This window comes from Macrotis lagotis, chromosome 7 (genome assembly GCF_037893015.1).
Source record: "Macrotis lagotis isolate mMagLag1 chromosome 7, bilby.v1.9.chrom.fasta, whole genome shotgun sequence".
Taxonomy (NCBI): Eukaryota; Metazoa; Chordata; class Mammalia; order Peramelemorphia; family Peramelidae; genus Macrotis; species Macrotis lagotis.
In genome coordinates this window covers 188,161,522-188,183,127 of record NC_133664.1, presented here as the reverse complement: position 1 = coordinate 188,183,127, position 21,606 = coordinate 188,161,522, and the positions used below count along the sequence as shown (strand labels likewise).

The 21,606-nt window shown below is 32.4% G+C and overlaps 1 protein-coding gene across 19 annotated transcripts in view; it reads right to left on the bottom strand.

The window, feature by feature from the left end:
• Positions 1-536: 536 nt before the first annotated feature.
• The window catches only part of SOX5 (SRY-box transcription factor 5), a 1,270,393-nt gene continuing 1,249,323 nt past the window's right edge, over positions 537-21,606 (bottom strand). For all 19 annotated transcript variants that reach the window (XM_074194255.1, XM_074194256.1, XM_074194251.1 and 16 more), the window contains 4 exons: positions 20,890-20,998; positions 16,579-16,752; positions 6,168-6,384; positions 537-5,435 (listed from right to left, as the gene is read on the bottom strand). In XM_074194255.1, coding sequence (XP_074050356.1) covers positions 5,132-5,435; positions 6,168-6,384; positions 16,579-16,752; positions 20,890-20,998 — 804 coding nt within the window. In that variant the 3' untranslated portion in view covers positions 537-5,131. The remainder of the gene's footprint in view (positions 5,436-6,167; positions 6,385-16,578; positions 16,753-20,889; positions 20,999-21,606) is intronic.

Genomic DNA, 21,606 nt, shown 5'->3' with positions numbered 1-21,606 from the left:
ATCAAGATTAAAAACCATGTTCAACACTTTATAAGTTGTAGGATATGAGAGATGCACAAGAACTGGCAGGGCAAAAAAAGAGACATTACTTAATTTGACAATATAATCAAAATTTGTGGCATAGTGATGTTTTACAATGGGATTTGGCTGTATTTCTAATAATATTGTCTAGTTCTAAGAATTAAACACTCAGTTCTCAGATCAAAACCAAAATATTGGTAGTAAAATCTCACAGAAAATAGTCATTTTTCCATTTGAAGAAGTCAACTTTATACTGTTCTTTCAGCCTGTTATCTTAATTTTTAAAATGAAAATATGAAAGTGATTATGTTTAAGTAATATACTGGTGGACCCACATACCATAACAATCAGATCCTTTCAGTCATGGTATTTTTAGTATTTGAGAATTAATAACAGTGATTATTTACATTGAAAACAAAAAAAGATCATTCCCTGTTTTGTTTGGGTTTTTTTTTTTGACAATATGACTAAAGATCACAGTTCTATAATAAGAATTGGGAAAAAGAAACACAGTGTAATAGGTAAAGAACACATTTGCTGTTTTTATTGGTGCCTTTTAGGGCAGTAATACTGAAAAAGGGGAATGCAAAAAAAAACAAAAAACAAAAACAAACAAAAACAGGATGGTGGCAACCCACATCTTTTTTTTAAGAGTACATAAACTCTGATTTTCTTTTTTATTGTGGCATGAATGATAACATAAAACCAAAAACATGAAAATATACAACTTATATTACACTATGTGTTATGAACAAAATATAAATCTATAACTCTATGTTATATTTACATAATTATTTCTCTTATTAAATTTCAAGTGAGATGGTAGGTTGCACATACTTTGTTTTAAGCTCCAGGCATTTGATTGTCTCTCTTCTTTTCCTTTTCACTTGTAAAATTCAAACTGTAAGAAGGACTAAGAGCTTTAGAGCCAATGGAGCTATATAAATACTGTTTTAGTGAACCAGTGACAGAAACACTGGGGGAGGATAGAAATCAATCAGTAGAAAACCCAACATGACATCATCTTCAGTCTGTGAAACTGACAGAAGAAAATTTTTAAATGTAAATACTCTAGAAGCCAAGCTAAACAAATACCCATGCCCTATAAGATAAGGAGCTACTTGAATCCACTTTAAGTGAACTTATTTTTTCTTGAAAAACCATACTTTTCTGTCAGTAACTTGGTAGATCAATATTTCATAAATCTACACATGTGAATACAGTATGTAATTATTTAGTTACAAGTGGACAATCCACCTAGTACAAGGGGTGAAAGTATAACTATTTTTATATTTAAAATGTGATATGAGAGGTTTTCTCAGGGACAAATAACTGCTCATGTCTTTGGATTAAGAAAAAAAAACTTCTGAAAGTGAAATGTTAAAAAAATTAAAGACAATTTACTTTCAAAGAATGATTTAAGAAAAATTTTATATGAATAAAACAAATCTTTGAATTCATATCATAAAAGAAGGACATTCTTTCATATTTATTGTTTGTAAGAGTATTTGGTTACCAAACTAATTATATACTAGAACAATGGAGTTCTTTTTGGGGTCTGATTACATTGCTGTTAATGCAGATGCTAAATGTACTTAAAATTTATTTGATTAACTTAAGGCATGAATGTATTGAGAAAAAGGTTTATATTTCATTCTATTGAGGTAACTAGCCAAATTATTAACAGCTTAAATATAAGCAACTTTAATCCACTTTCTCCATTGCTTGTCTCTTAAATATTCACCAAATATATTACATTGAACTGCTGTGTTTGGGAGGAGTGTGTACAGACACAAGGGGAGTAGTGGAAGGGATCAAGAGAGATGTCAGATTAACTAAGATATAGACTAATACCTTTGTTCTCTGTTTTAGATGAAAACTACCTTCTTTTCCTCCAGCTTGAACTATCATGGGTACCATGGTGTAGAAACAAAAGCAGGGAGGAAAAAAAAAGACTTTATGACATTAAAATATTGTCAACTAATCAAATGTAGAAAAAGCAATGAGTTAACATAGTAAGTTATGACTTTTCACCTATAAACTTTAAATCATTTCATAAATTAGCATGAATTTTTTTAAATATGGGAAAACTAGAACACAGAGTACCATCCAGTTAAATGGCAGAGCTGAGGAATATGATATAGGGCTCCTGGCTTGCTTTATGCTCCAGACCACATTTGCTTAGTCTTTCTAGGACTTATCTAATTTAATAAAATTTATGTCTGAGTTTAAAGTTTTGTTAAAGTTCACAATGTACAACAACTCAGAACAGAGGATGTGGTCTTCTCCCTTGGGTGGGAAAATTTTTTGTTATCTATTAATAAGGGTGTCACAATTGGCTCTAACCATGAATGCCTTGGTGGCACCTACCTGGAGCTAAAACAAAGTATTCTTGTAGCCCAAAGTCACAAAATTAAAACAAAGCATATTTATAACATGGTGGAAAATAAGCATCCAGCAAACGTGAGAGGTGAACCCACATAAGTCAGAAATAATTTGTTCACAAAGACAGAGAACAAATTTTTTAAAATCTGTTTTCACATTGTACTTAATAATGATATAAAAACAAGTGTCTAGTTTTTTCTTATCCAAACAGAGTGCTTAAAAAAAAGAAACAAAACAAAACAAAAAATTGGCTCTAGATGACTGTGGTAATTAAATAACTAAAATGAGTGATGAGAGAGCAGAAGTTAATTAAGATTGAACACAACACTCCCATTAATTCACTCCTTCATAATAAACATCAGAACTTGACATCGCTGAGGCCAAATTTTTTTAAAAGGGAGGGAAAAAAGATGTTGGGATAAGTGAGTTTTTTGTATATATATTTTATATATTTATATATATATATAGTTTTTTTGTACTATATATGTAAAAAGTTGGAGAAGGGAAATTAGTTTTAAATATCTTAACAGCTTTGTTGGCTGCATTTCCAATTCAGAATAGAATAAAATAGAATAGGGGAAATAAAATAAATTATACATAATTTACTAATCTGGGAACAGCTGACCATTATTATTATCATCATCACAACACTAGCAAGAAGAGGCAGTTCAACTGAAATATACAGTCATCAAATACAAACAGAAAAACAAAGGAAACAAAATCTCTGACATGCAGGATATGAATAGCTCCTCCAAGCAGAACCCCAGAGCAAGTCTTTTGAGAGAGAGAAAAATGAAAAGGATGTTTTGTTCCTATTCAGAGGTATAAATCCAAATTGGTGGGGGTGGTGGGCAGGTCAGGGAGTGGTGGGGTTGAGTAAAAAGATGGAGTGAATAGCATCGCACATCCAAATTACTGGTTGGTATATTGTTTCATGACCATTGTTGGCAATTTCCTTGGAAGGTCTGCATTTATTTGCAAAGGCCTCACACTTTCAATGGCCCTTTGGCAAGCAAAAAATAAACAAAATACTCATCACCTGTAGTCTCTTCTATGTGCACACCCTGCCTCAGGAGAATGTCTTCAGGATGTTTTTAGCAAAGGCAAGTTCAGCAGACAATGGTGGCTTGAGCTCAGATATTATCAATTTACTTTGGCTGTAGTTGTTTTTTAATTGAATCCTGCTGTCTACTATGTGAAATGATTGTTATTTTCACCATCACGAAATACAAAGAGACTCTCATCTCATCACAAAGAAAAATGGGGAGGGGGAAATTTAACAACAGCACCTTATAAAAAAAAAACAGATCCAATTCCTGGTTAGAGTGGAATGGAATGTTGAAGAAAAATGCTTACTCAATTTCTGCCAGAAGGCCATACTTACTCAATGTGAAGCATAATTTTACAGGCCAAAGTATCTTAGGAAAAACAAAATGAAACAAAATAAAACCTTCAAATAGCCAAAGGTTAGTGAAACTAATCATCAAAGGGAAAAAGGCATCTGCAAACAGGTTGTATATTGTTAGTGGCTTCCGCTTTATACATGCACACTTCTGTTAAATAGGACCACCAAATCCATCCAATGAAGATAATATTAGAAGTTTAAAAACAATTTCTGAGCCCCATACTTGATTAAGTTAAGTTGTCATTTGAAGTGCAAATTAAAGGTCAAAGTTACTTCCAGACCAGTCACTTAGAGGATGTGGGATTTCATCCCCAGATGTGGGTTTTACTCACAATGGTCCAATATTATTCTTATTAGTACCATAAACATACACACATACACACAAAAAATCCAAGGTCAGAAAATATTTTTCTCTAAATTTTTTTACGTCTCTTTCTCTCTCTCTCTCTCTTTTCACCTGAGAACGGCACCTACAGTTTCCAAAAAAGAAAAAAAAATTCAAATCTCACCAGCTGCTGGTATATTAGGTTCTTTAAGGGATTGTCTAAGACATAACACTGTCCTAAATGAAAAAGAACAGAAAACAAAAAAAATGAACTAGTTCAACACTTCAGTACAAATTTGGCACTTGCTCAAATATGCTCAAAGATGCAGTGTGGTGTGCAATAGACGAACCAAGTCCTCAATGAAGAAAATAATTGCCTATTGGGTGTCAGATGGCAGAAAAATAAAAATTAAAAAAAAAAACAGGCTCTCTTTCCCTCTTCCCCTCTCATATACTTCCACCCCTAAAATATGCAAAGGTATAGAGATGGAGACAGTGGAAGGGAGTCAAGAGAAGTTTATCTTTCTTTTTTCTGTCAGGTGCATTACCAAAACAAAAACAAAAAAAATTATTATTTTTTTTAAACTGTAGCACAAAACAACAAAACACATTCACAAGCCACTTGTTGGCACTGTGTACCTGAGTGAGAATTTCTAGAACATTGTAGAACAAACAGCCATAAAGTTTATTTAAAAAAAAAAAGAGTTGACGGGTAAGACTTCAGTGCTTGGATATAGCAGCTGAATTACTGGCATTATTTTACCCATAGCTTATTTCAATCTCTTGTTGTTGATATTGTTGCTGTTTTATTTTTTCTCCTTCCAAAGCCTTTTGATGCAGGCTGAGGTCTATTAGTCAGCTGATGTCCCAACTAGTTAAGACTAACAGTTAAAATAACAGTCAGTGTATGAGAAAGTTAATGTGCTTGGCCACTGGTAAGGATGAACCAGCTGGGGCTTCTTAGGTCCTCTTAAGGTCACAACAATTGATTTTTATCAGTTGGCTTGCCCAGCAATATGGTTTTCACTGTCACTTCCATAGTCCACATCTGGGTCATCCTCTTCTTCATCGTACTCATCATAGATTTCTCCATTGATATCATCAGCTTGCATCTCTTCCTTGATATGTGGCTCCTCTCCTTTTACACCATAAGTGCTTTGGATCACAGGCATCCCAGGTTCTGGGCTGCTGGATACACTTGAATGCTCAGAGGGCAGATGAGGGGAGGGCATTCCTGCCATGGCAATGGCTCCAGGATATACAACACCAGCAGTAGCAATTGGGATCTGTGCTTGTTGCCTATATTTGGAATATATAAAAAGGAGATTTTGGATACTTCAAGAGTTGTGATAAACTTACTCATGTCAACAATATTATTTTGGTCATTAGTATCTGACATCAAGCAAATGACTTTCAATAGTATTATTACCATATAATTATATATCCTCTTATAGCAATTTCCCCCTATCTTTTCTAAGCCTATGGTCAGGGAGACCAAGAAGGTCTTCAATCTACTCTATGATACTATTCAAATCTAGAGGTGAAAGAATTTTTATTGACATAAATATGATTAAGAGGAAAGTGAAAAGAACCCCAAATTGATAATGGAACATTAGATTCTGAGGGCAACTGTAATAAAAGGGACAAGGAGATTTACAGTAAAGATGGCTAAGGAATAACCATATACTCAGCTCATTCATTTATGTATGACTGTTACATGTATGATATTGTGCTAGGAACTAAAAAACATTAAGATGTGCACTTTTTCACATGGCCAGTATATATATCAGAGGCAGGACTTGAATTCAGGTACCCCTGACTTCAAGAACAGTTCCCTATCCATTACTCCATGTAACCCATGGAGTAATTATAATGCTTTTCATCATCTCTAGAGTACCTGACTGGCAGTTATTGAATAGCCTTGTACTTAGGTTTTCCACTTAACTCATGTTAAAATGGTATGTTGTTACTAAGCAAGTTACTAAGAGATTTTTCCTAATATAGAAGAAAAAAATAATGAATGGTCCATACCCAACATTAAAATATTGCCTCATCTCCTGACGTCTGTTCCGCATAATTGCTTTATATTCACCAATCCTCAATTTTTTTCCATCTACAAGACAGGTTCGCTTTGGCCTGGGCTTATACTTATAGTCAGGATATTTCTCCAGGTGTTGCTTGCTAAGTCGAGCCTGTTCTTCATAGTATGGCTGTTTTTCTAGGTTTGTCATTGCTTTCCAGCGAGAGCCTATTAAAAAAAAGTAGAGTTAGCATTCTACCTTAGGCATCTCAAAATATCCTAAAAAGAAAAAGCACTGATAAAAAAGGTAGAAATATAGGTATTAATAAATGAGTCTGTTATAGACATAGAATGAGAATCCTACTACTTTAAGAAGACAGGCTTTGCTATAGATCATGGGAAGCCGCAGAAATGACAGTACTTTATTGTTTTTAATTTCACATCAGTAATTAAATCAAATTTCCCAGCAAAAAACATTATTAATTTAAATAGAAATATTCTTCAATGTGACACTAAATTCTGATATAATGTAAAAAATCATCTTATGTTTGATTGTGTGTTTTGATTGAATAAAACTTCAAAGAACTAGTTATACCTTCATTCATCTATGCTCTTCAGTTTATTGACTGTTTTAGACTAAGAAGGATACAAGGAGGAATAAATTGTGATCCCTGCTTTCAGGAAGCTTCCAAGGGGCAGTTAGGTGGCACAATGTATAAAGCACCAGCAATGGAAACAGGAGGACCTGAGTTCAAATCCAAACTCAGACACTTAATAATTACCTAGCTGTGTGACCTTGGGCAAGTCACTTAATCCCATTGCCTTTAATAAACAAAAAAATATAAAAACAGAAGCTTTCATTCTAGCAAGGAAAGAAATGGCATGTACAAAATAAACAAAAGACAAAGCAGAATATAATAAATAAGGGTACAAAACAGATAAAGGAGACTTCATTTTTTATTTACCTGTGGTAATAATACACTATTTTATAGAAAAAATTTTTGTTGATCTTGAAGGTAAGAGGGAAATATGGTACAAGGACAAACACATAAGGTATAAGGAATGGTTTAATCAAAGGTAAGGAGATATAAAATTGTAGGATATGTTGGGAATTGGATTTATCCAGGAGGCTAAAGCAAATTTACATTGGATTTTTAACTTCTCTAATTGGGTTATCCAACAAGAATGAGAAATTGGAATTTCTGTATCAGGTACTTAGGAAAAAATCCTAAGAAATATTAGAACACTGCAAAGTCTAACTTTATAAAAACTCAACTATGAGAAGATGAATTTGTAAGAGAAAAGATTCTTTCCCAGTAGCCTTTTATATCTCTTCTGTGAAAAGAGAAATTTTGTTATATATTCTCTAGAACCATCAATGGTTTGTCAGTTATTAAAGCTTTCCTTTAGTTTTCTTTTCCTTTTCATTATTTTAATCATTATGTGTATATCATTATAGTTCTGCTTATTTTTTGTTCTAAGTTCAAACATATCTTCCTATTTTTTAAAAAAATTGCTGACAGTAATGAGTTTTAAGTTTTGAATTAGTTATATGTCATGACTGAATTTGTATGAAACATCTGTTTTACTTGAGGTGAATAAACATGCTTATAATACAAGTGCTGCCTTCATTAAGTAAGGATAAAACCAAGGGTTCACATTTTATATTTAAATTTGACAGAAAGATTTTAACACATTCCAAGGCAAATCGGATTAATAAGGAAATACAGTAGATTGCATTTCCTCCCTTCCTGTAACCTTATTTTCTATAGATTCATAGGCAGTGAGCTAGTTGCTTATATTCATGTCTAAACTGTAGTGAGCAGTTCTATGGGAATAGCAAAATTATTGTACAATAATTATTTAAATAATATCTTCCCCACTTTAGTATGGAACAGAACCTAAACTTGAATTGTGACTTTTATAAAAGTTTGTTTACTGTTTTGCTGCACAAAAATTCTGCATTCATATACTAGGTTTTTTTTTAGTCATTCCCAAACTGATGGATATTTAACTTTGTTTCTAGTTCTTTGTCACTACAAAGAATACTTTACAATTCATTATTTCAGTTAAAACATTTTTCCTTGTTTTTGTTTGTTTGATTTTGTGGAAGGTTTGATTAGAAGAATGTCTGAGATGAATCCAATAGTCTACTAAATTTGTGTAAACCCTTAACAACTATAACATTTCAAAATATTAAGATCATAGCATGAAAAAATTCCAAAATAGACCTATTGCAAGAGTGTTCCATAGATTGGTATTTGTAAAGATTTTTTTTGTACTCATCTTGAGAACATTCAATGGTTGAATTGGATATGAGATGTTAATAATTTAGAATTAAATATCCAGATAATATGACCTGACCATCAGGATTTGTATTGCTGATACGATAACAATTGCTGATATGAAAACAATAAATCCAAATGTTATGTTATTTAAGTTACTTGAGTTTTTTAATTGAAGAAAGAATAAAATAAATGCAGCCTCTTTCAGGTATAGGCTTTTATGCTATGAGACTTGGCTTTGTGCTCTTTATTCCCCCCCACCCTGAATCAGAACCATGTATATCTATAAATCTAAATAACACATATCTGAACATGTACATGTATGTATATAACAAAAGGTGGATGTATTTCTAACATGAAATTATAGTAAAGAATATTTTGTGTTTTGCTTTTCCTCCATGGCTTCAGATCATATTACCTACTCTAAATGTACCCATTTACAAAGAGGTACTTTGAAAGGATGGCTATTAGCAATACAAAGTGAAGTTACTTATCACATGAGATAAGCAAAATAAATAAGCTTTATGAACTTTGCTTTGATGACTCTGGAAGTCAACAAAAGGCAACAGTATTAGTTCTTAGGTGGATAGGGCTATCCTTCTGTTTATCTTCTCAGAGCTAATATACCTAAATAGTTTTAAATACCCTAAATGGGCTTTTTCAGATTTGTGCAGGGTCACACCACTCACTTACAGATAGAGTTGATTCCCCCATATGAACTATAATATAAACAATAACAATATCAGTTGTATCAAGGTCTATAACTTGCATTAGAAAATTTATTGAAATGATTTAACAATGAACAGTAAAAACTTCCAAGAAATTTAATTTTTTTTTTGTTTGCTTTACTCAAACTAGAATTGGAGGGAGAAGGGTGAAGGAAGAAAAGAGCATGATTTCTGATTGACCTAGTATATCTGTGACCTCAACAAAGGCACCAAGGAACTGGGATTAGTCTTCCAGAGATGAGAACTCCCACTGCTGCCACCTGAAGGGAGATTTTATTTGGAAATTCTTTATGCCCATGACATCACAGGTGCAGTCCCTTTCTCTATTATTGTAGGTTAGCTCAAATTAAAATTTTAATTCAAAATTTATTATAAAACTATTAAAGTTATATATCTGGAGAAGGAAATGGCAAACCCCTTCAGTGATTTTGCCCCCAAAACCCCAAATAGGGTCATGATTGAAAAAAGACTAACCCCCCCAACAATGCTTGTACACACAAATGTCATAAGCGTGTTCCTTTCTCTCATTTTGTATTTAATCATTGCTTTGTAAATATATCACGTATATTTATTCAATGCATATATTTATAGAACAATAAATGCATATTTATGCATAAAATATTATATATTTACATATAATATCATACGCAAATATGATTTTGGTTTTCTATAAGTATATCTTATTATACCTAAATAAATATATTATTATATATAAATATATAATAATAAATATACATTTATAAATGAATGAATAAATGGAATTTTTAAGGTAGGCATAATCTAACAATTCAATAGCTCATAATTTTCCAATAAGTCACAACTTATCCATGTATGTCTGATCCATGCAATGCTTCTTCATGAAGAGGCATTTTTTAAAAATATTTCATGCATTACCATAGCCAAAGAAATAACCAGCTAGTGACCAGACTACTAATGAGAAGAAAGTTCTGTTGCTGGTTGCATACTCAAAGTATTCCCAACCACCTCAGAGCTTGCCAGAGCTTGTACTCATGGAAACATAATACAGAACCAGAACTTTGAGAAAGAAGAGTAGGCATATTTCATTAAAATGGTGGTTAGAGAGAGAGAGAGTGTGTGTGTGTGTGTGTGTGTGTGTGTGTGTGTGTGTGTGCGTGTGTATGCGCGCATTGTATATTTTTTTAGGATTTTTCTATGTGATACAGAAATTCCACATTCTTATTCTTGCTGGATAAACCAGTTAGAGAAGTTGACAATCCACTGTAAATTTTGGAGCACAAACACTTCTTTATATAGTGTTAGCCTATGACATGTGGCTCCAGAATGGAAGATTAGGAAACAAAATACATACAATTTATCCTGTGTCCTATGCAAATCTTAGTCACCTGGCATGAAAAATGAATATATCCATTACAAATATGGATATATTTGATATGTAAGATATTTTGTATTTTTAATTAAAAGTATGTATTGAAAAATTTCTTTACTTAAGTAGTAAACAGGACTTCCAAAATTTAATCTTTAATAACAGATAGAAAAGTTAAAGAAATTATAAGTTTAAAAATTGAATATGGATATCACAGAACTTCTTGAGCCGGAATCAGTATTGCATTCAAGTTCTGACTGACACTTATTACCTGTGTGCTCATGGGAAAGTTAAATAAACCTGTTTAAAAGTTCCTCTGCTAAAAAAAAGGATAGATAATGCTGTTTCTATCTACTTCACAATTTTGCTATAAAGCAAGTTTTATAAACTTTATAATATTCTGCAGAATACTTTATATTTAATTACACTTCTAATTCCATAATTTGCAAACTCATTAGGGGTTTTTGTGTTTGTTGTCTTTCCCAGGAGAATTAATTTTCTATTGATTATTATTTCACTTTACTCCATCTCAAGCAAGGTATTTTCCAACCACATTGGCCTCATTTCTTTCCCTAACATGACACTGTTTCCTGCCTTTGTCCTTCTGCACAAGCTACTTTCCTCCAAACCTCAACTCAAGAATCAAAGTGCTTTCTCCATACCTCTTCAAAAGAAATTTTGTGTTTGCTCTGTATGTATCTTGTATGTTCTTATCTTTATCTGTTTCTTTGGAATGTAAATTCTTTAAGTACAAAGAATTTTTGCTTTTTTTTTGTTCTTGCATCCCTAGTATATTACCAGTAACATAGTCAGTGCACCATGAATGCTTGCTGAATTGAATTATTAGTGGTAGTAAATGTCTATTATGTTAATTTCCTTTCTGGATTGGATATATGCTCTTTTGAACATCTCTCATGGTCCTATTATCTCCACTTTATAAATGTGAAATGATTATTTTTCAAAAGACATTGTTGATACAATGGCAAGAATTCAAGATTTTCTGACAGTCTGGTCTATGTTTACTCCATTAGAATATACTGGTACTTAATGTTTTATTCTAAGTTCTTTAAGGAAGCTTCAAAGTATCATCATTTCAGCATGTTCTTTCCTTTGATTTTTCTTGTTATAAATAGCATTTGTCATATTGTAAAGAAATGTGTTTTGCTTAAGAAGTCTAATACTTATGAAAATAAAAAAAATGATTATCATTGGGATATTTTATGAGCAATATCAAATAGAAAAAATATATTTTGATGTATTTAACACTGAATATCTAGAAAATAGTTTTGATTTTGTTGTTGTTGCTGTTTTTTATATGGATATTTTCATATCAGAGTAGATTTCCTTGGTCTGTATACAATAAAACAAATCATTCTAATCAATAAAGTAGGGGGGTTTGTGTGTTATTTAAATGATAGCCAAAACTTATTTGGTTACTTTGATGGCATCTATTTATTAGCATATTAATCCATAACAATAGTGTCTTCACAAATATGTTACTGAACTGTAGCATTCATGAAGAACATTTTATATGAATGGAATCCTAAGGAGTATAAATCCAATAACTGAAGAACTGTGAGGCAATACAACTAATCAGAACAGAGTAGGAAAAGCATACTATACTGAAACATAATAATTATAATGAAAAGATTTGAAATCATAAGTTATTGGTTGTTATTTCTCCCAAATTTCTTTAGATTCTCATAGTAAATTTGTGAGTTGAGCAGAGAGGATCTTATGATTCCCTTTTACAGATGACGAAAAAGGTTTTTAGAAACCATGACTTTCCTAAGGAAACAAGACTATTAAATTACTGGACTAGGAATCAGAACAAAGAGGGAGATGATGACATAAATAAAGAAATTTCTGTCTTCCAATTGCAAACTAAAGTAATGTAACTTTTTGAGTAAATAAAAAACATTTTCATTATCAACTACTGAAGATGGAAATGATGCAAACAATGTCAGGCACCTTTGACATAGGAAGCATGTCGCTGTATATACATATAGATGTAATTTATATGAAAGGAAAAAACAGGAGAACAAAATAACAAAACTATGTGATAATGACAAGTACTACCTCTGTCACCTCTTGGGCATTCTAGGATCTAGCCTTGGCAACCAGCCATATTGACAACTTGCCTTGGTGCCAAGCAAATGAATTTTTATGGGTATGACTTTAAAGTACTTTAAATACAACTACGAAATCAATACAGACGTTTTTCAAAATTTTATACAGCAATGGGGTAAATTTTTGCTAACTGTATATGTGTATTTTTGTTAGATTAGTCATATTTCTGGGGGATTTTTGGTCATGGTATAGTTCATATTTTCTAAATATCCCTTGAAAAATGTTGACCCATTCCCATCTATTTTTTTTAGGTTTTTTTTTTTTGCAAGGCAAATGGGGTTAAGTGGCTTGCCCAAGGCCACACAGCTAAGGCAATTATTAAGTGTCTGAGACCAGATTTGAACCCAGGTACTCCTGACTCCAAGGCTGGTGTTTTACCCACTATGCCACCTAGCCGCCCTGTCTATTTTCAATAGAAAGAAAATTCCTGTGAACCCTGAACAAACTGTGGTACAGTTCCCTCCAAACAAACCAAGAATGGATGGTGGAAAAAAATCCATTTTAGATACCTCACAAAGAGATGAAAATGCCTACTTGATCTGGGAGTCTCTAGTTACTCATCCTGGGCCAGTTAAGAGGGACCTGCTGATTTCAAAAGATCAGTCTTTTGCAATCAAAAGGAGGCCTTTGAAATATGTTTATCAAGGAGGACATTCAGGCATTTCTCTTGATTGCAAAGGAAGAAGGTTCAAATCAGAAAATAATATTTGAAGTTCAAAATAAAGGAAACATCTCACATTGTCTTAAAGAGTTCCCTTTTCCTTCTAAAGCTGACAACAAAACATGGAAGAGCTTGAACTGAGCTACACTGTCTGTCACCTCCATGGGATCTGTAATGAATTTGCACATTTTACTCCAACTACTGTATGTCTAATCAAAAAAAGATGTCCCCATATCCCCCTGATCTAGCGCCAAACAGTAAAAGGTGATTCCTTATGTTAACAATTTCAGCAGAATGGCTTATTAAAACCAGATTTTAGGGTATTATAAAATGCTTAGAAGCCCTTTAAAATGTCAACTAGGATCCCCAGAGACCACGTAAAATGTCAACCCAGCTCAAGCGCCTGTTTTAAACAGAATGAATTAGCAGCGTGCTGTCGGAGGTTGTTATCCAAAACAATCAAGCTCTCTTTGTACTTTCTGTATGAAATGAGCCCCTCACTCAGAATAATCTTGTAGATTTCAATAGATGACTTATTTATTTAGGACTAAATATTGAGGTCATCCCCCTTATACAGTCCCCTTGGTTAATCTGTTTTCTGTATAAATGTTATCTTTCTAATCAACCCTCAAAAACTAGTAAATTTAGGCAATATCCTTTTCTTGTTCTATGAAAGGGGACATGACATTACTAAACTATACTACTTTAATTATAGTATACTCTTTTTTCATATAAAAGTATTATCTTTCTTGCTTCATTTAGAGATTATGGAATATTTCACAAAAAATCATTTTGCTTCATTAATTAAAACCCTTTATTCTAATTATCACATAATCTCAGATGTCACCAAAGTATAGCTTATACTTGAATTTTAAAAAAAGCCTCTCTATAACACAACAGATAAATGATTATTAGCCTTTGAAACCCTCCAACAAGAGGTAGGCCATCATCACTTGATTAGATATCTCTAGATGTTACAAAGTTTTTCCTTAACACAAGATTTCTTTGCACCTCTCAACCATATCTCTAATTTTGTCCCGAGCCAAGCATAGTAAATTTAGTGTCTCTTCAGTATGACTGCTCTTCAAATACTGGAAAATATTTATCATTCCAACCACATAACTCTGTTCTTGAGGGTAAGCATCCCCACTGAAATGATCTCAATACTCATCTAGTATGATTATAAAGTACTTTGCAATCTTGAATGCCTACCTAGTATATGCTTTACAATTTAACAACCCTTCCTAAAATTTGGTGCCCAAAGCTAAAGATAATCTTTCATATATGCTTTTGTTGACTCAAATTGATCCTGTAGTCCACTAAACTCCCACACAAACCATTATTTTGATCTTTTCCTCTTATGGTACTTGTGAAGTTGGTTTTGTGAAGCAAGGTGTAACACTACATATTTGTGCTTTATAAACTTAAAGGATTTTTTTTGAATAATGACTGTTATTCATTGTCTTAGATACACTTTTAGCTTTATGTTGGCTGCAGACAAGGTAAGCATTCCATCTATTCCTTTATACAAGAAGTAGAGAGATCACCCATAAATTCCAACAGGGTCCTCAATTGACTGTGTCTCTTTCTTTACAAGCTGACATTAAAACATTAATGACTTCTTTTTGGCTCTGTATGGATTCAACCAATTATGATTCCATATGTATGTATATACAGATATATATATATATATATATATATATATATATATATGTAGATTTTCTACCTCACATTTCTCCATATTTGTCATGGGAAAATGTGGAATTTTGTCAAATATTTAGCTAAAATTAAAGGAACATTTTTTTTTAGCTTTTGCAAGGCAATGGGGTCAAGTGGCTTGCCCAAGACCACACAGCTAGGTGTCTGAGGCCAGATTTGAACCCAGGTACTCTTGACTCCAGGGCTGGTGCTCTATCCACTGGGCCACCTAGACACCCCTTAAAGAAACATTTATAATCATCTTGTCCTCAAGTTTAGTAACTATTTAAAAAAAAACCCAGAAAATGAAATTAAAATAGAAACAATTGTTCTTGATGAAGCCAGGCTGGCTCTTTGTGATCCTCAATGAGTTTTATTTACTGGATGTTAATCAGAACATTAATAATGTTCTGAAGTGTTGACAGAAATTGAAGTCAAGTTCACTAGACTGTAGCTTGCATAATCCATTTTTTTTTTTTAGTTTTTGCAAGGCAATGGGGTTAAAGTGGCTTTCCCAAGGCCACACGGCTACGTAATTAAGTGTCTGAGGCCGGATTTGAATTTAGGTACTCCTGACTTTCAGGGCCTGTGCTCTATCCACTGCGCCACCTAGCTGCCCCCTCATTCTTTCTTTAAAAAAAAAAATCTTGACTATTTTTATCTAGCCCTATATTCACTCCAACTTATAATTTTGAATTCAGCAAAAAGCTATTTTAATTTTAAAATACTATAAAAAATTTAGAAATATGTCATATGTTTACATACTACACACATATATATTTAGAATATATTAATTTAGGTTTGTATTATTTATTTTTCCATAATTCTTTTTTTAATGAAGCACAATATAATTATACAAAGAAAAAAGAATTTGTACTCTAAAGATCTCAAAATATTATTAATACATATAAATCCCCTAAACTCAGATGCAGAGACAAAGATTATAAATTCATAGAAGATATAAGCATTTGCTCAGTGTCTGTTGAATGGAATCTTATTTAAGAACATGGCTTACCAACAGATAAATACTAATACCTATTACATTTGAGAAAAAGGAACCATTTACTATTTATTTTCCAAGAGCAATTTATTGGTACAGTATAGTATTTATTTTCTCTTTTCAAGATGAGCTCTTAGAATACAGAAATATATTTGAACTTGTTTATGATGTTTATAATGTAATATTTTATTATGATATTGATAGTGATGATAGAGAGGACATTGAAACAGGAAGCAGTATGAAGTGAAAAAGAAACCTTTCCCTTTTTCCTAGGACTTACACTGAAGTCTTAACTTCAACGTTTCTTTTAAAAATGGTAGATTTTGTATGTAGATATACAATTCTACATACATAAATACTAAAATTGTTGAACAAAAACCACATTAATTATGGAAACAATTTTCTTTTTACTGTACAAATTTATATTATCACTAAAAACAACCCCAGTATTTATGTACACTCTTTATTTTAGTAGAGAACCTGAATTATTCTGACCTATAAATCTTTTTACTACAAATTGAAAAAACTGCAAATTAAATTATGCTTATTTTAGCTATGACTAATATAGCTCTTACCCAGTATCTTGCTGATATTGGAATTGTGCATATCAGGAAAGGCTTGAAGGATTTTCCTCCGTTCATCTTTAGCCCATACCATAAAAGCATTCATGGGACGCTTGATGTGAGGTTCATTGCTCCCACGCCCTCTGGATTCCCGATAAATTCTGGACTCTGATACCCCAGCACTTCCTAAAAGAAAGTAACAAGCAAAATCACACAAACACACAAAATTATTACAGGTTTAAGTTCACCTTTTAGGAACTTTCTTCAGTGAATTTTGAGATCTTTTTTAAAGGATTAACCCTTCTCTATTAAAAAAGTTTTGGGAATGTTTTAATCATGTCATGTTAATAAACAGTATATTTATGTTTTGAATCACAGTGTCACATTTCTTCCTTTAATGAACCTCATGCTACTCCTCCATTTATTTTTATATTAGTTCAACAATTGTATGTTGTATGATTTCTTCTCTAAGTTGGACATGGTAATTTTGGTTTGGGGTCGGCAAACCATAATTAGTGTTTAGAAAGAATTAGAAATAATGAAAAAGTTAAAAGTCCTTTTTTCTAGCATGAAAAATACAAATGCAGTCAGTTTTGAGTGAAACATAATAATGGAAGAGGAAATTTCTGGGGAACTTAAAAGATTGTTATTTCCTAAGAATACATGTAACTTGTTTCTAAGCATGGGTTCTTTAAAATATAGTTACCATTAGATGAAAATTCACAAACAAAATGCAAGATGTCTTAGTTAATAAGTGACAAACAAACATCTCTAGTATGTGTTTGAGTTTCATTTATTTATTTGAAATAACATGCTTGTAAATGCACAAAATGGCATAGTAATGATAGACTATAAAGTGAAATAGACATCTGAAAGTGATAGGGAAAAGAGAAAATGCATTAACACATAGTTACATATGCAAAATACATAAACATAGCTTTAAAATATATAAAACTATACACTTAAGTAGCTTTCCCTCCTATCAGTTGAATTAATCCAAAGAAATTGTATAAAAATAAGCATTTCTTCAGAGTAACTCAGTTGGTAGAACTTCAATAAGCTAAATTTTACCAGTGTTAACTCACACCCTTACTGTGAAAGGTACCTTTGGAAGTCACATTAGCTCCTCTAGGTACTAAAATACTCCATATTAGTATGCATTAAGTTACTGTCTCATTACAGTAATGGTCTCAGACAAGTTAATACAGCTTCCAAAGTTACCTAACTTAGGTGATGAAGAGAAAGAATGAAACCCAGAATTGTACTTAAAATACTATGTAACTGGTTCTCAATGACTACATTTACAACAGATGCAGCACATCTGCCATTTTACTGGTCAATGAAAATAAAGAGTGAAGCTTGGTAGCTTCCAGTACTTTGGTTAATTATAAATGAACTACTTGCATTTATTTACATTTTCCATAAAGAAACAAGTGAAATTCACTGAGACCAGCAGATCAATATAGTTACTCATTTAGTAATAAAAATTTGGGGGTTAAAGGACCATTATTAATTAGACAGGTCAACTAGGAATTTTTCATTTTTTTATATATTAGCTGGTTTGGTTTATATTCATAAAATACTCTGATTTCATTAAAGTTTGAAGGCATATTAAACATATATGAATTTTTTTAAAGGAGGGGGAAAAAGGGGGCATCTAGGTAGCACAGTGGATAGAGCATGGTCCATGGAATCAGGAGTACCTGAATTTCAATCTGGTCTTAGATACTTAATAATTGCCTAGCTGTGTGACCTTGGGCAAGTCACTCAACTCCATTGCTTTAAATAAATAAAATCTTTTTGATGTTTTAAAACTGATATTCATTCAAGTAGATCTCAAAGTAGTTCGATGATTTAAAATTTTCATACCATATTAAAAATAAGTAATGTTCTTTTTAGTAATAAAACTAAATTTATCTTTTAAAAGTGACTTTTTATCCTGGTGGCCTTTGTGTGTGCTGTCATACATCACCATTTAAAGTGCTGTTGATTTATTAATTTCTTCTTAGAGAAGAGTAAAGTGATGAACCAGTCTAGCATTATAACTATCATCATCATCATTATTGATGATATATTAACTGAAAATTCAACTACATTTTAGAATTTTTCTTTCATACCAAGTATCCTTTTTAAATGCTAAAAATTTCAAAGATTTTTCCCTTTTGACTTTTTTTTGGGGGTTTTGCAAGGTAAATGGGGTTAAATGGCTTGCCCAAGGCCACACAACTAGGTAATTATTAAATGTCTGAGACTGGATTTGAACCCGGGTACTCCTGACTCCAAGGCCAGTGCTCTATCCACTATGCCACCTAGCCGCCCCTCCTTTTTGACTTTTGCAAAAGACTTGAACCATTCCCCTATCTCCTCTATCTCTGCTTCACCCCAAATCAAACACTCTAAGATACCAATAATTTCTTCCAAAGCTATGCATTAACTTAATTTGATATCTTAAACTGCCCCCAATATCATAACCCCCCAAGATCACGGAATGTTATAACATTCTCAGGCTATGAAAAACTGTGTATCCTAGGCAGAATAATAATGTTGATAATTAAAAATAATAATAATAATCTGTCCCAATAACAAACTCCTATAATGTGTGCCAAAGCCAAGTTGCCCAAAGAAACAATCATAAATGCAGTCAATATTATGCATGAACTCAACCACATGTGATTTGACTAGTTAGCACCCCTAAACCTTCAAGGTTAATGAGGCAGGGTCTGTTAAGATCTATATCACAAGTAGACATTTTTCTCTCTAGAGGAACAATACATTCTTAAACTTTATTGTTGTTGAGAATTTGTATCCCAAGGATACTGGTGCTTTTATTAATGAGTAGAAGGCTGGGGAAAGATCAGAAGCTAGGTAGCCATGGTAAAGCATATGTATGCCACCTCTTTCTCATTTCCAACACCCACTTTCAACTTGAAAGTTGTTAAGTTATATAATATTTTGAAATAGATTCTACTAGAATATACATTAATTGTACATTGAATTTTGCTTTCACCTTCTAATAGCACAGAGATAACATTTACTATCTATTCTCTTAATAGTAATGTTGGTGAATGGGTTAGAGAGTCTAATCATCTTTCTGACCCTTGGAATTAACCACATGAAACTAGAATGGCCTCTTACTGGAAAATTATTATGCACACATCTTCCTTTCCTTTTTCTTATACCTGTATAGCCACATAAAACTATATATTAATTAATATATAATAATATTAACTATGTTTAATCAAATCTATAAAAGGCCCTTGATACTTGAGCCAGGTTTATATTAGTCAGATATAGTTTTTAAGAAATGAGTCAATTATATGCATGAATTCAAGCCCAAGACATACATATGTATGAAACAACTAGTTAAGGAAAACTTTTTTTGCCTCAAACAGCCATAAAATTTCTTGATTTCTATTTTCAGTTTGTGTAGATTTGATTTTAGAGTAGGATTAGAAAAAAGCAAAACAGATCAACAACAGGTATGATCTGAAGATTGTTCCAAAATTTTGTCTGACTTAAAGTCTAAGTATAGTTTAAGAGGAATTGACTTCTTTCTTAGCTCATGGAGTTTCTGAATTGATTAGTTGTCACCTTGGATAGCTTAAAAAATTCATATTCTTTGGTAGAAGTTATAAGGTGGAAAGTTTTCCACATGGGTTATAGGGACCACAAATCTGGATAGCTGCTGTGAAAGCTAGGGCAAAAGAATGAGAATTTGTTGATTGGTGAAAGTATACAACGGTATTGAAATATAAATGGAGCATTCAAAATGAGAAAACAAGAGACATTCCTGATGATAAATATTGATGATTGATAGCCTTTACTTAGTATTTACAGCAGATGCTCTGTTAATACAGCAAAAATTCATTTGTATGAACCCATTTATTTCATAAACTGATAGAGCTGGTGGGGACTTTAGTTAGAGGATATTGAATCAAATATCCTTATTTAACAGAAGAGGAAACTGGCTCAAAAAGGTGAAACAATTTGCCTAAGGTCATATAGTAAGTTAATGGTAAAGTGAGTATCAGAAATCAGAACTCCTGCCTTCCGATCTAATACTTCTTCCATTACATCATTTCTTTGTTTTAACTTGTCATTTTTATAATTGGAAATATACCATGATCAAGTTTTGTTCTTGGTAAAAGACATTTATAAGGTATTAAAAAAAGCTATGGATATAAAACTCTGGAAAATGTGTTGTAAGTACACGAAATAAGGAATGAAGGAATGAGGTGATCCTTGATGTTTAAAAGGAAAAAATTTGCATTTGATTGCAATAAGTAGACTGCCTACTACTGGGAACAAATAATTTTTACTAACCATCAGAATCTCCACTCATATTGAAATCCATCATGGCATGGCTGAATTTTCCTTCTTCATTCTGCTTCACTGCTAGTTGCTGGGTCAGACTCTCTAATGTTGTTTTGTCCTGAAAAACAGTGATGAGATAAATGTAGTTATGAGGAATATTCAAAGACAAAATAATCATACCAACTACCAAATGGGGAGAATGAAAGCAAATGATCCAGGTGATTTTTCAAGGAATTTCAGGTTGTAGAAGCTATTATAGAGGTTTGGAATTTATGTTTGATATGACTAAGGAAACAAACGTTTGGTTCCTTGGATTCAAACTTCCCAAATCACAAAATGCGCATAGAAATCTCATGGAAGCAACCTGCTTTTTGACATTTCAAATGTCTGCTTCATTTCCAGCCAGACTGTTGAAGTATAGATGTGGCATTGGGCCCAAAGAGAGTCCTCCAATAATCAGGTGACTAAATAATAGAAACATAATTCACAGTAGTGCCCTCTGTTGCCATCTCCCTAAAAGCCATCTGCATTCTTCATGCAAGGGTAATGAAGATGCTTAAATATTCATTGCTAATTGCTTGTCAAGTCTCTGTACATCAAATGTGAATGCCTAGTACTTGGACCACAATTTGATTTGGACTGCTAAGCCAAAATATTGAATTGGCGAATTGTTTGAGACACAAATATACAAAAATTAGATCTGTAAAGACTTCAAGTCATTTAAAA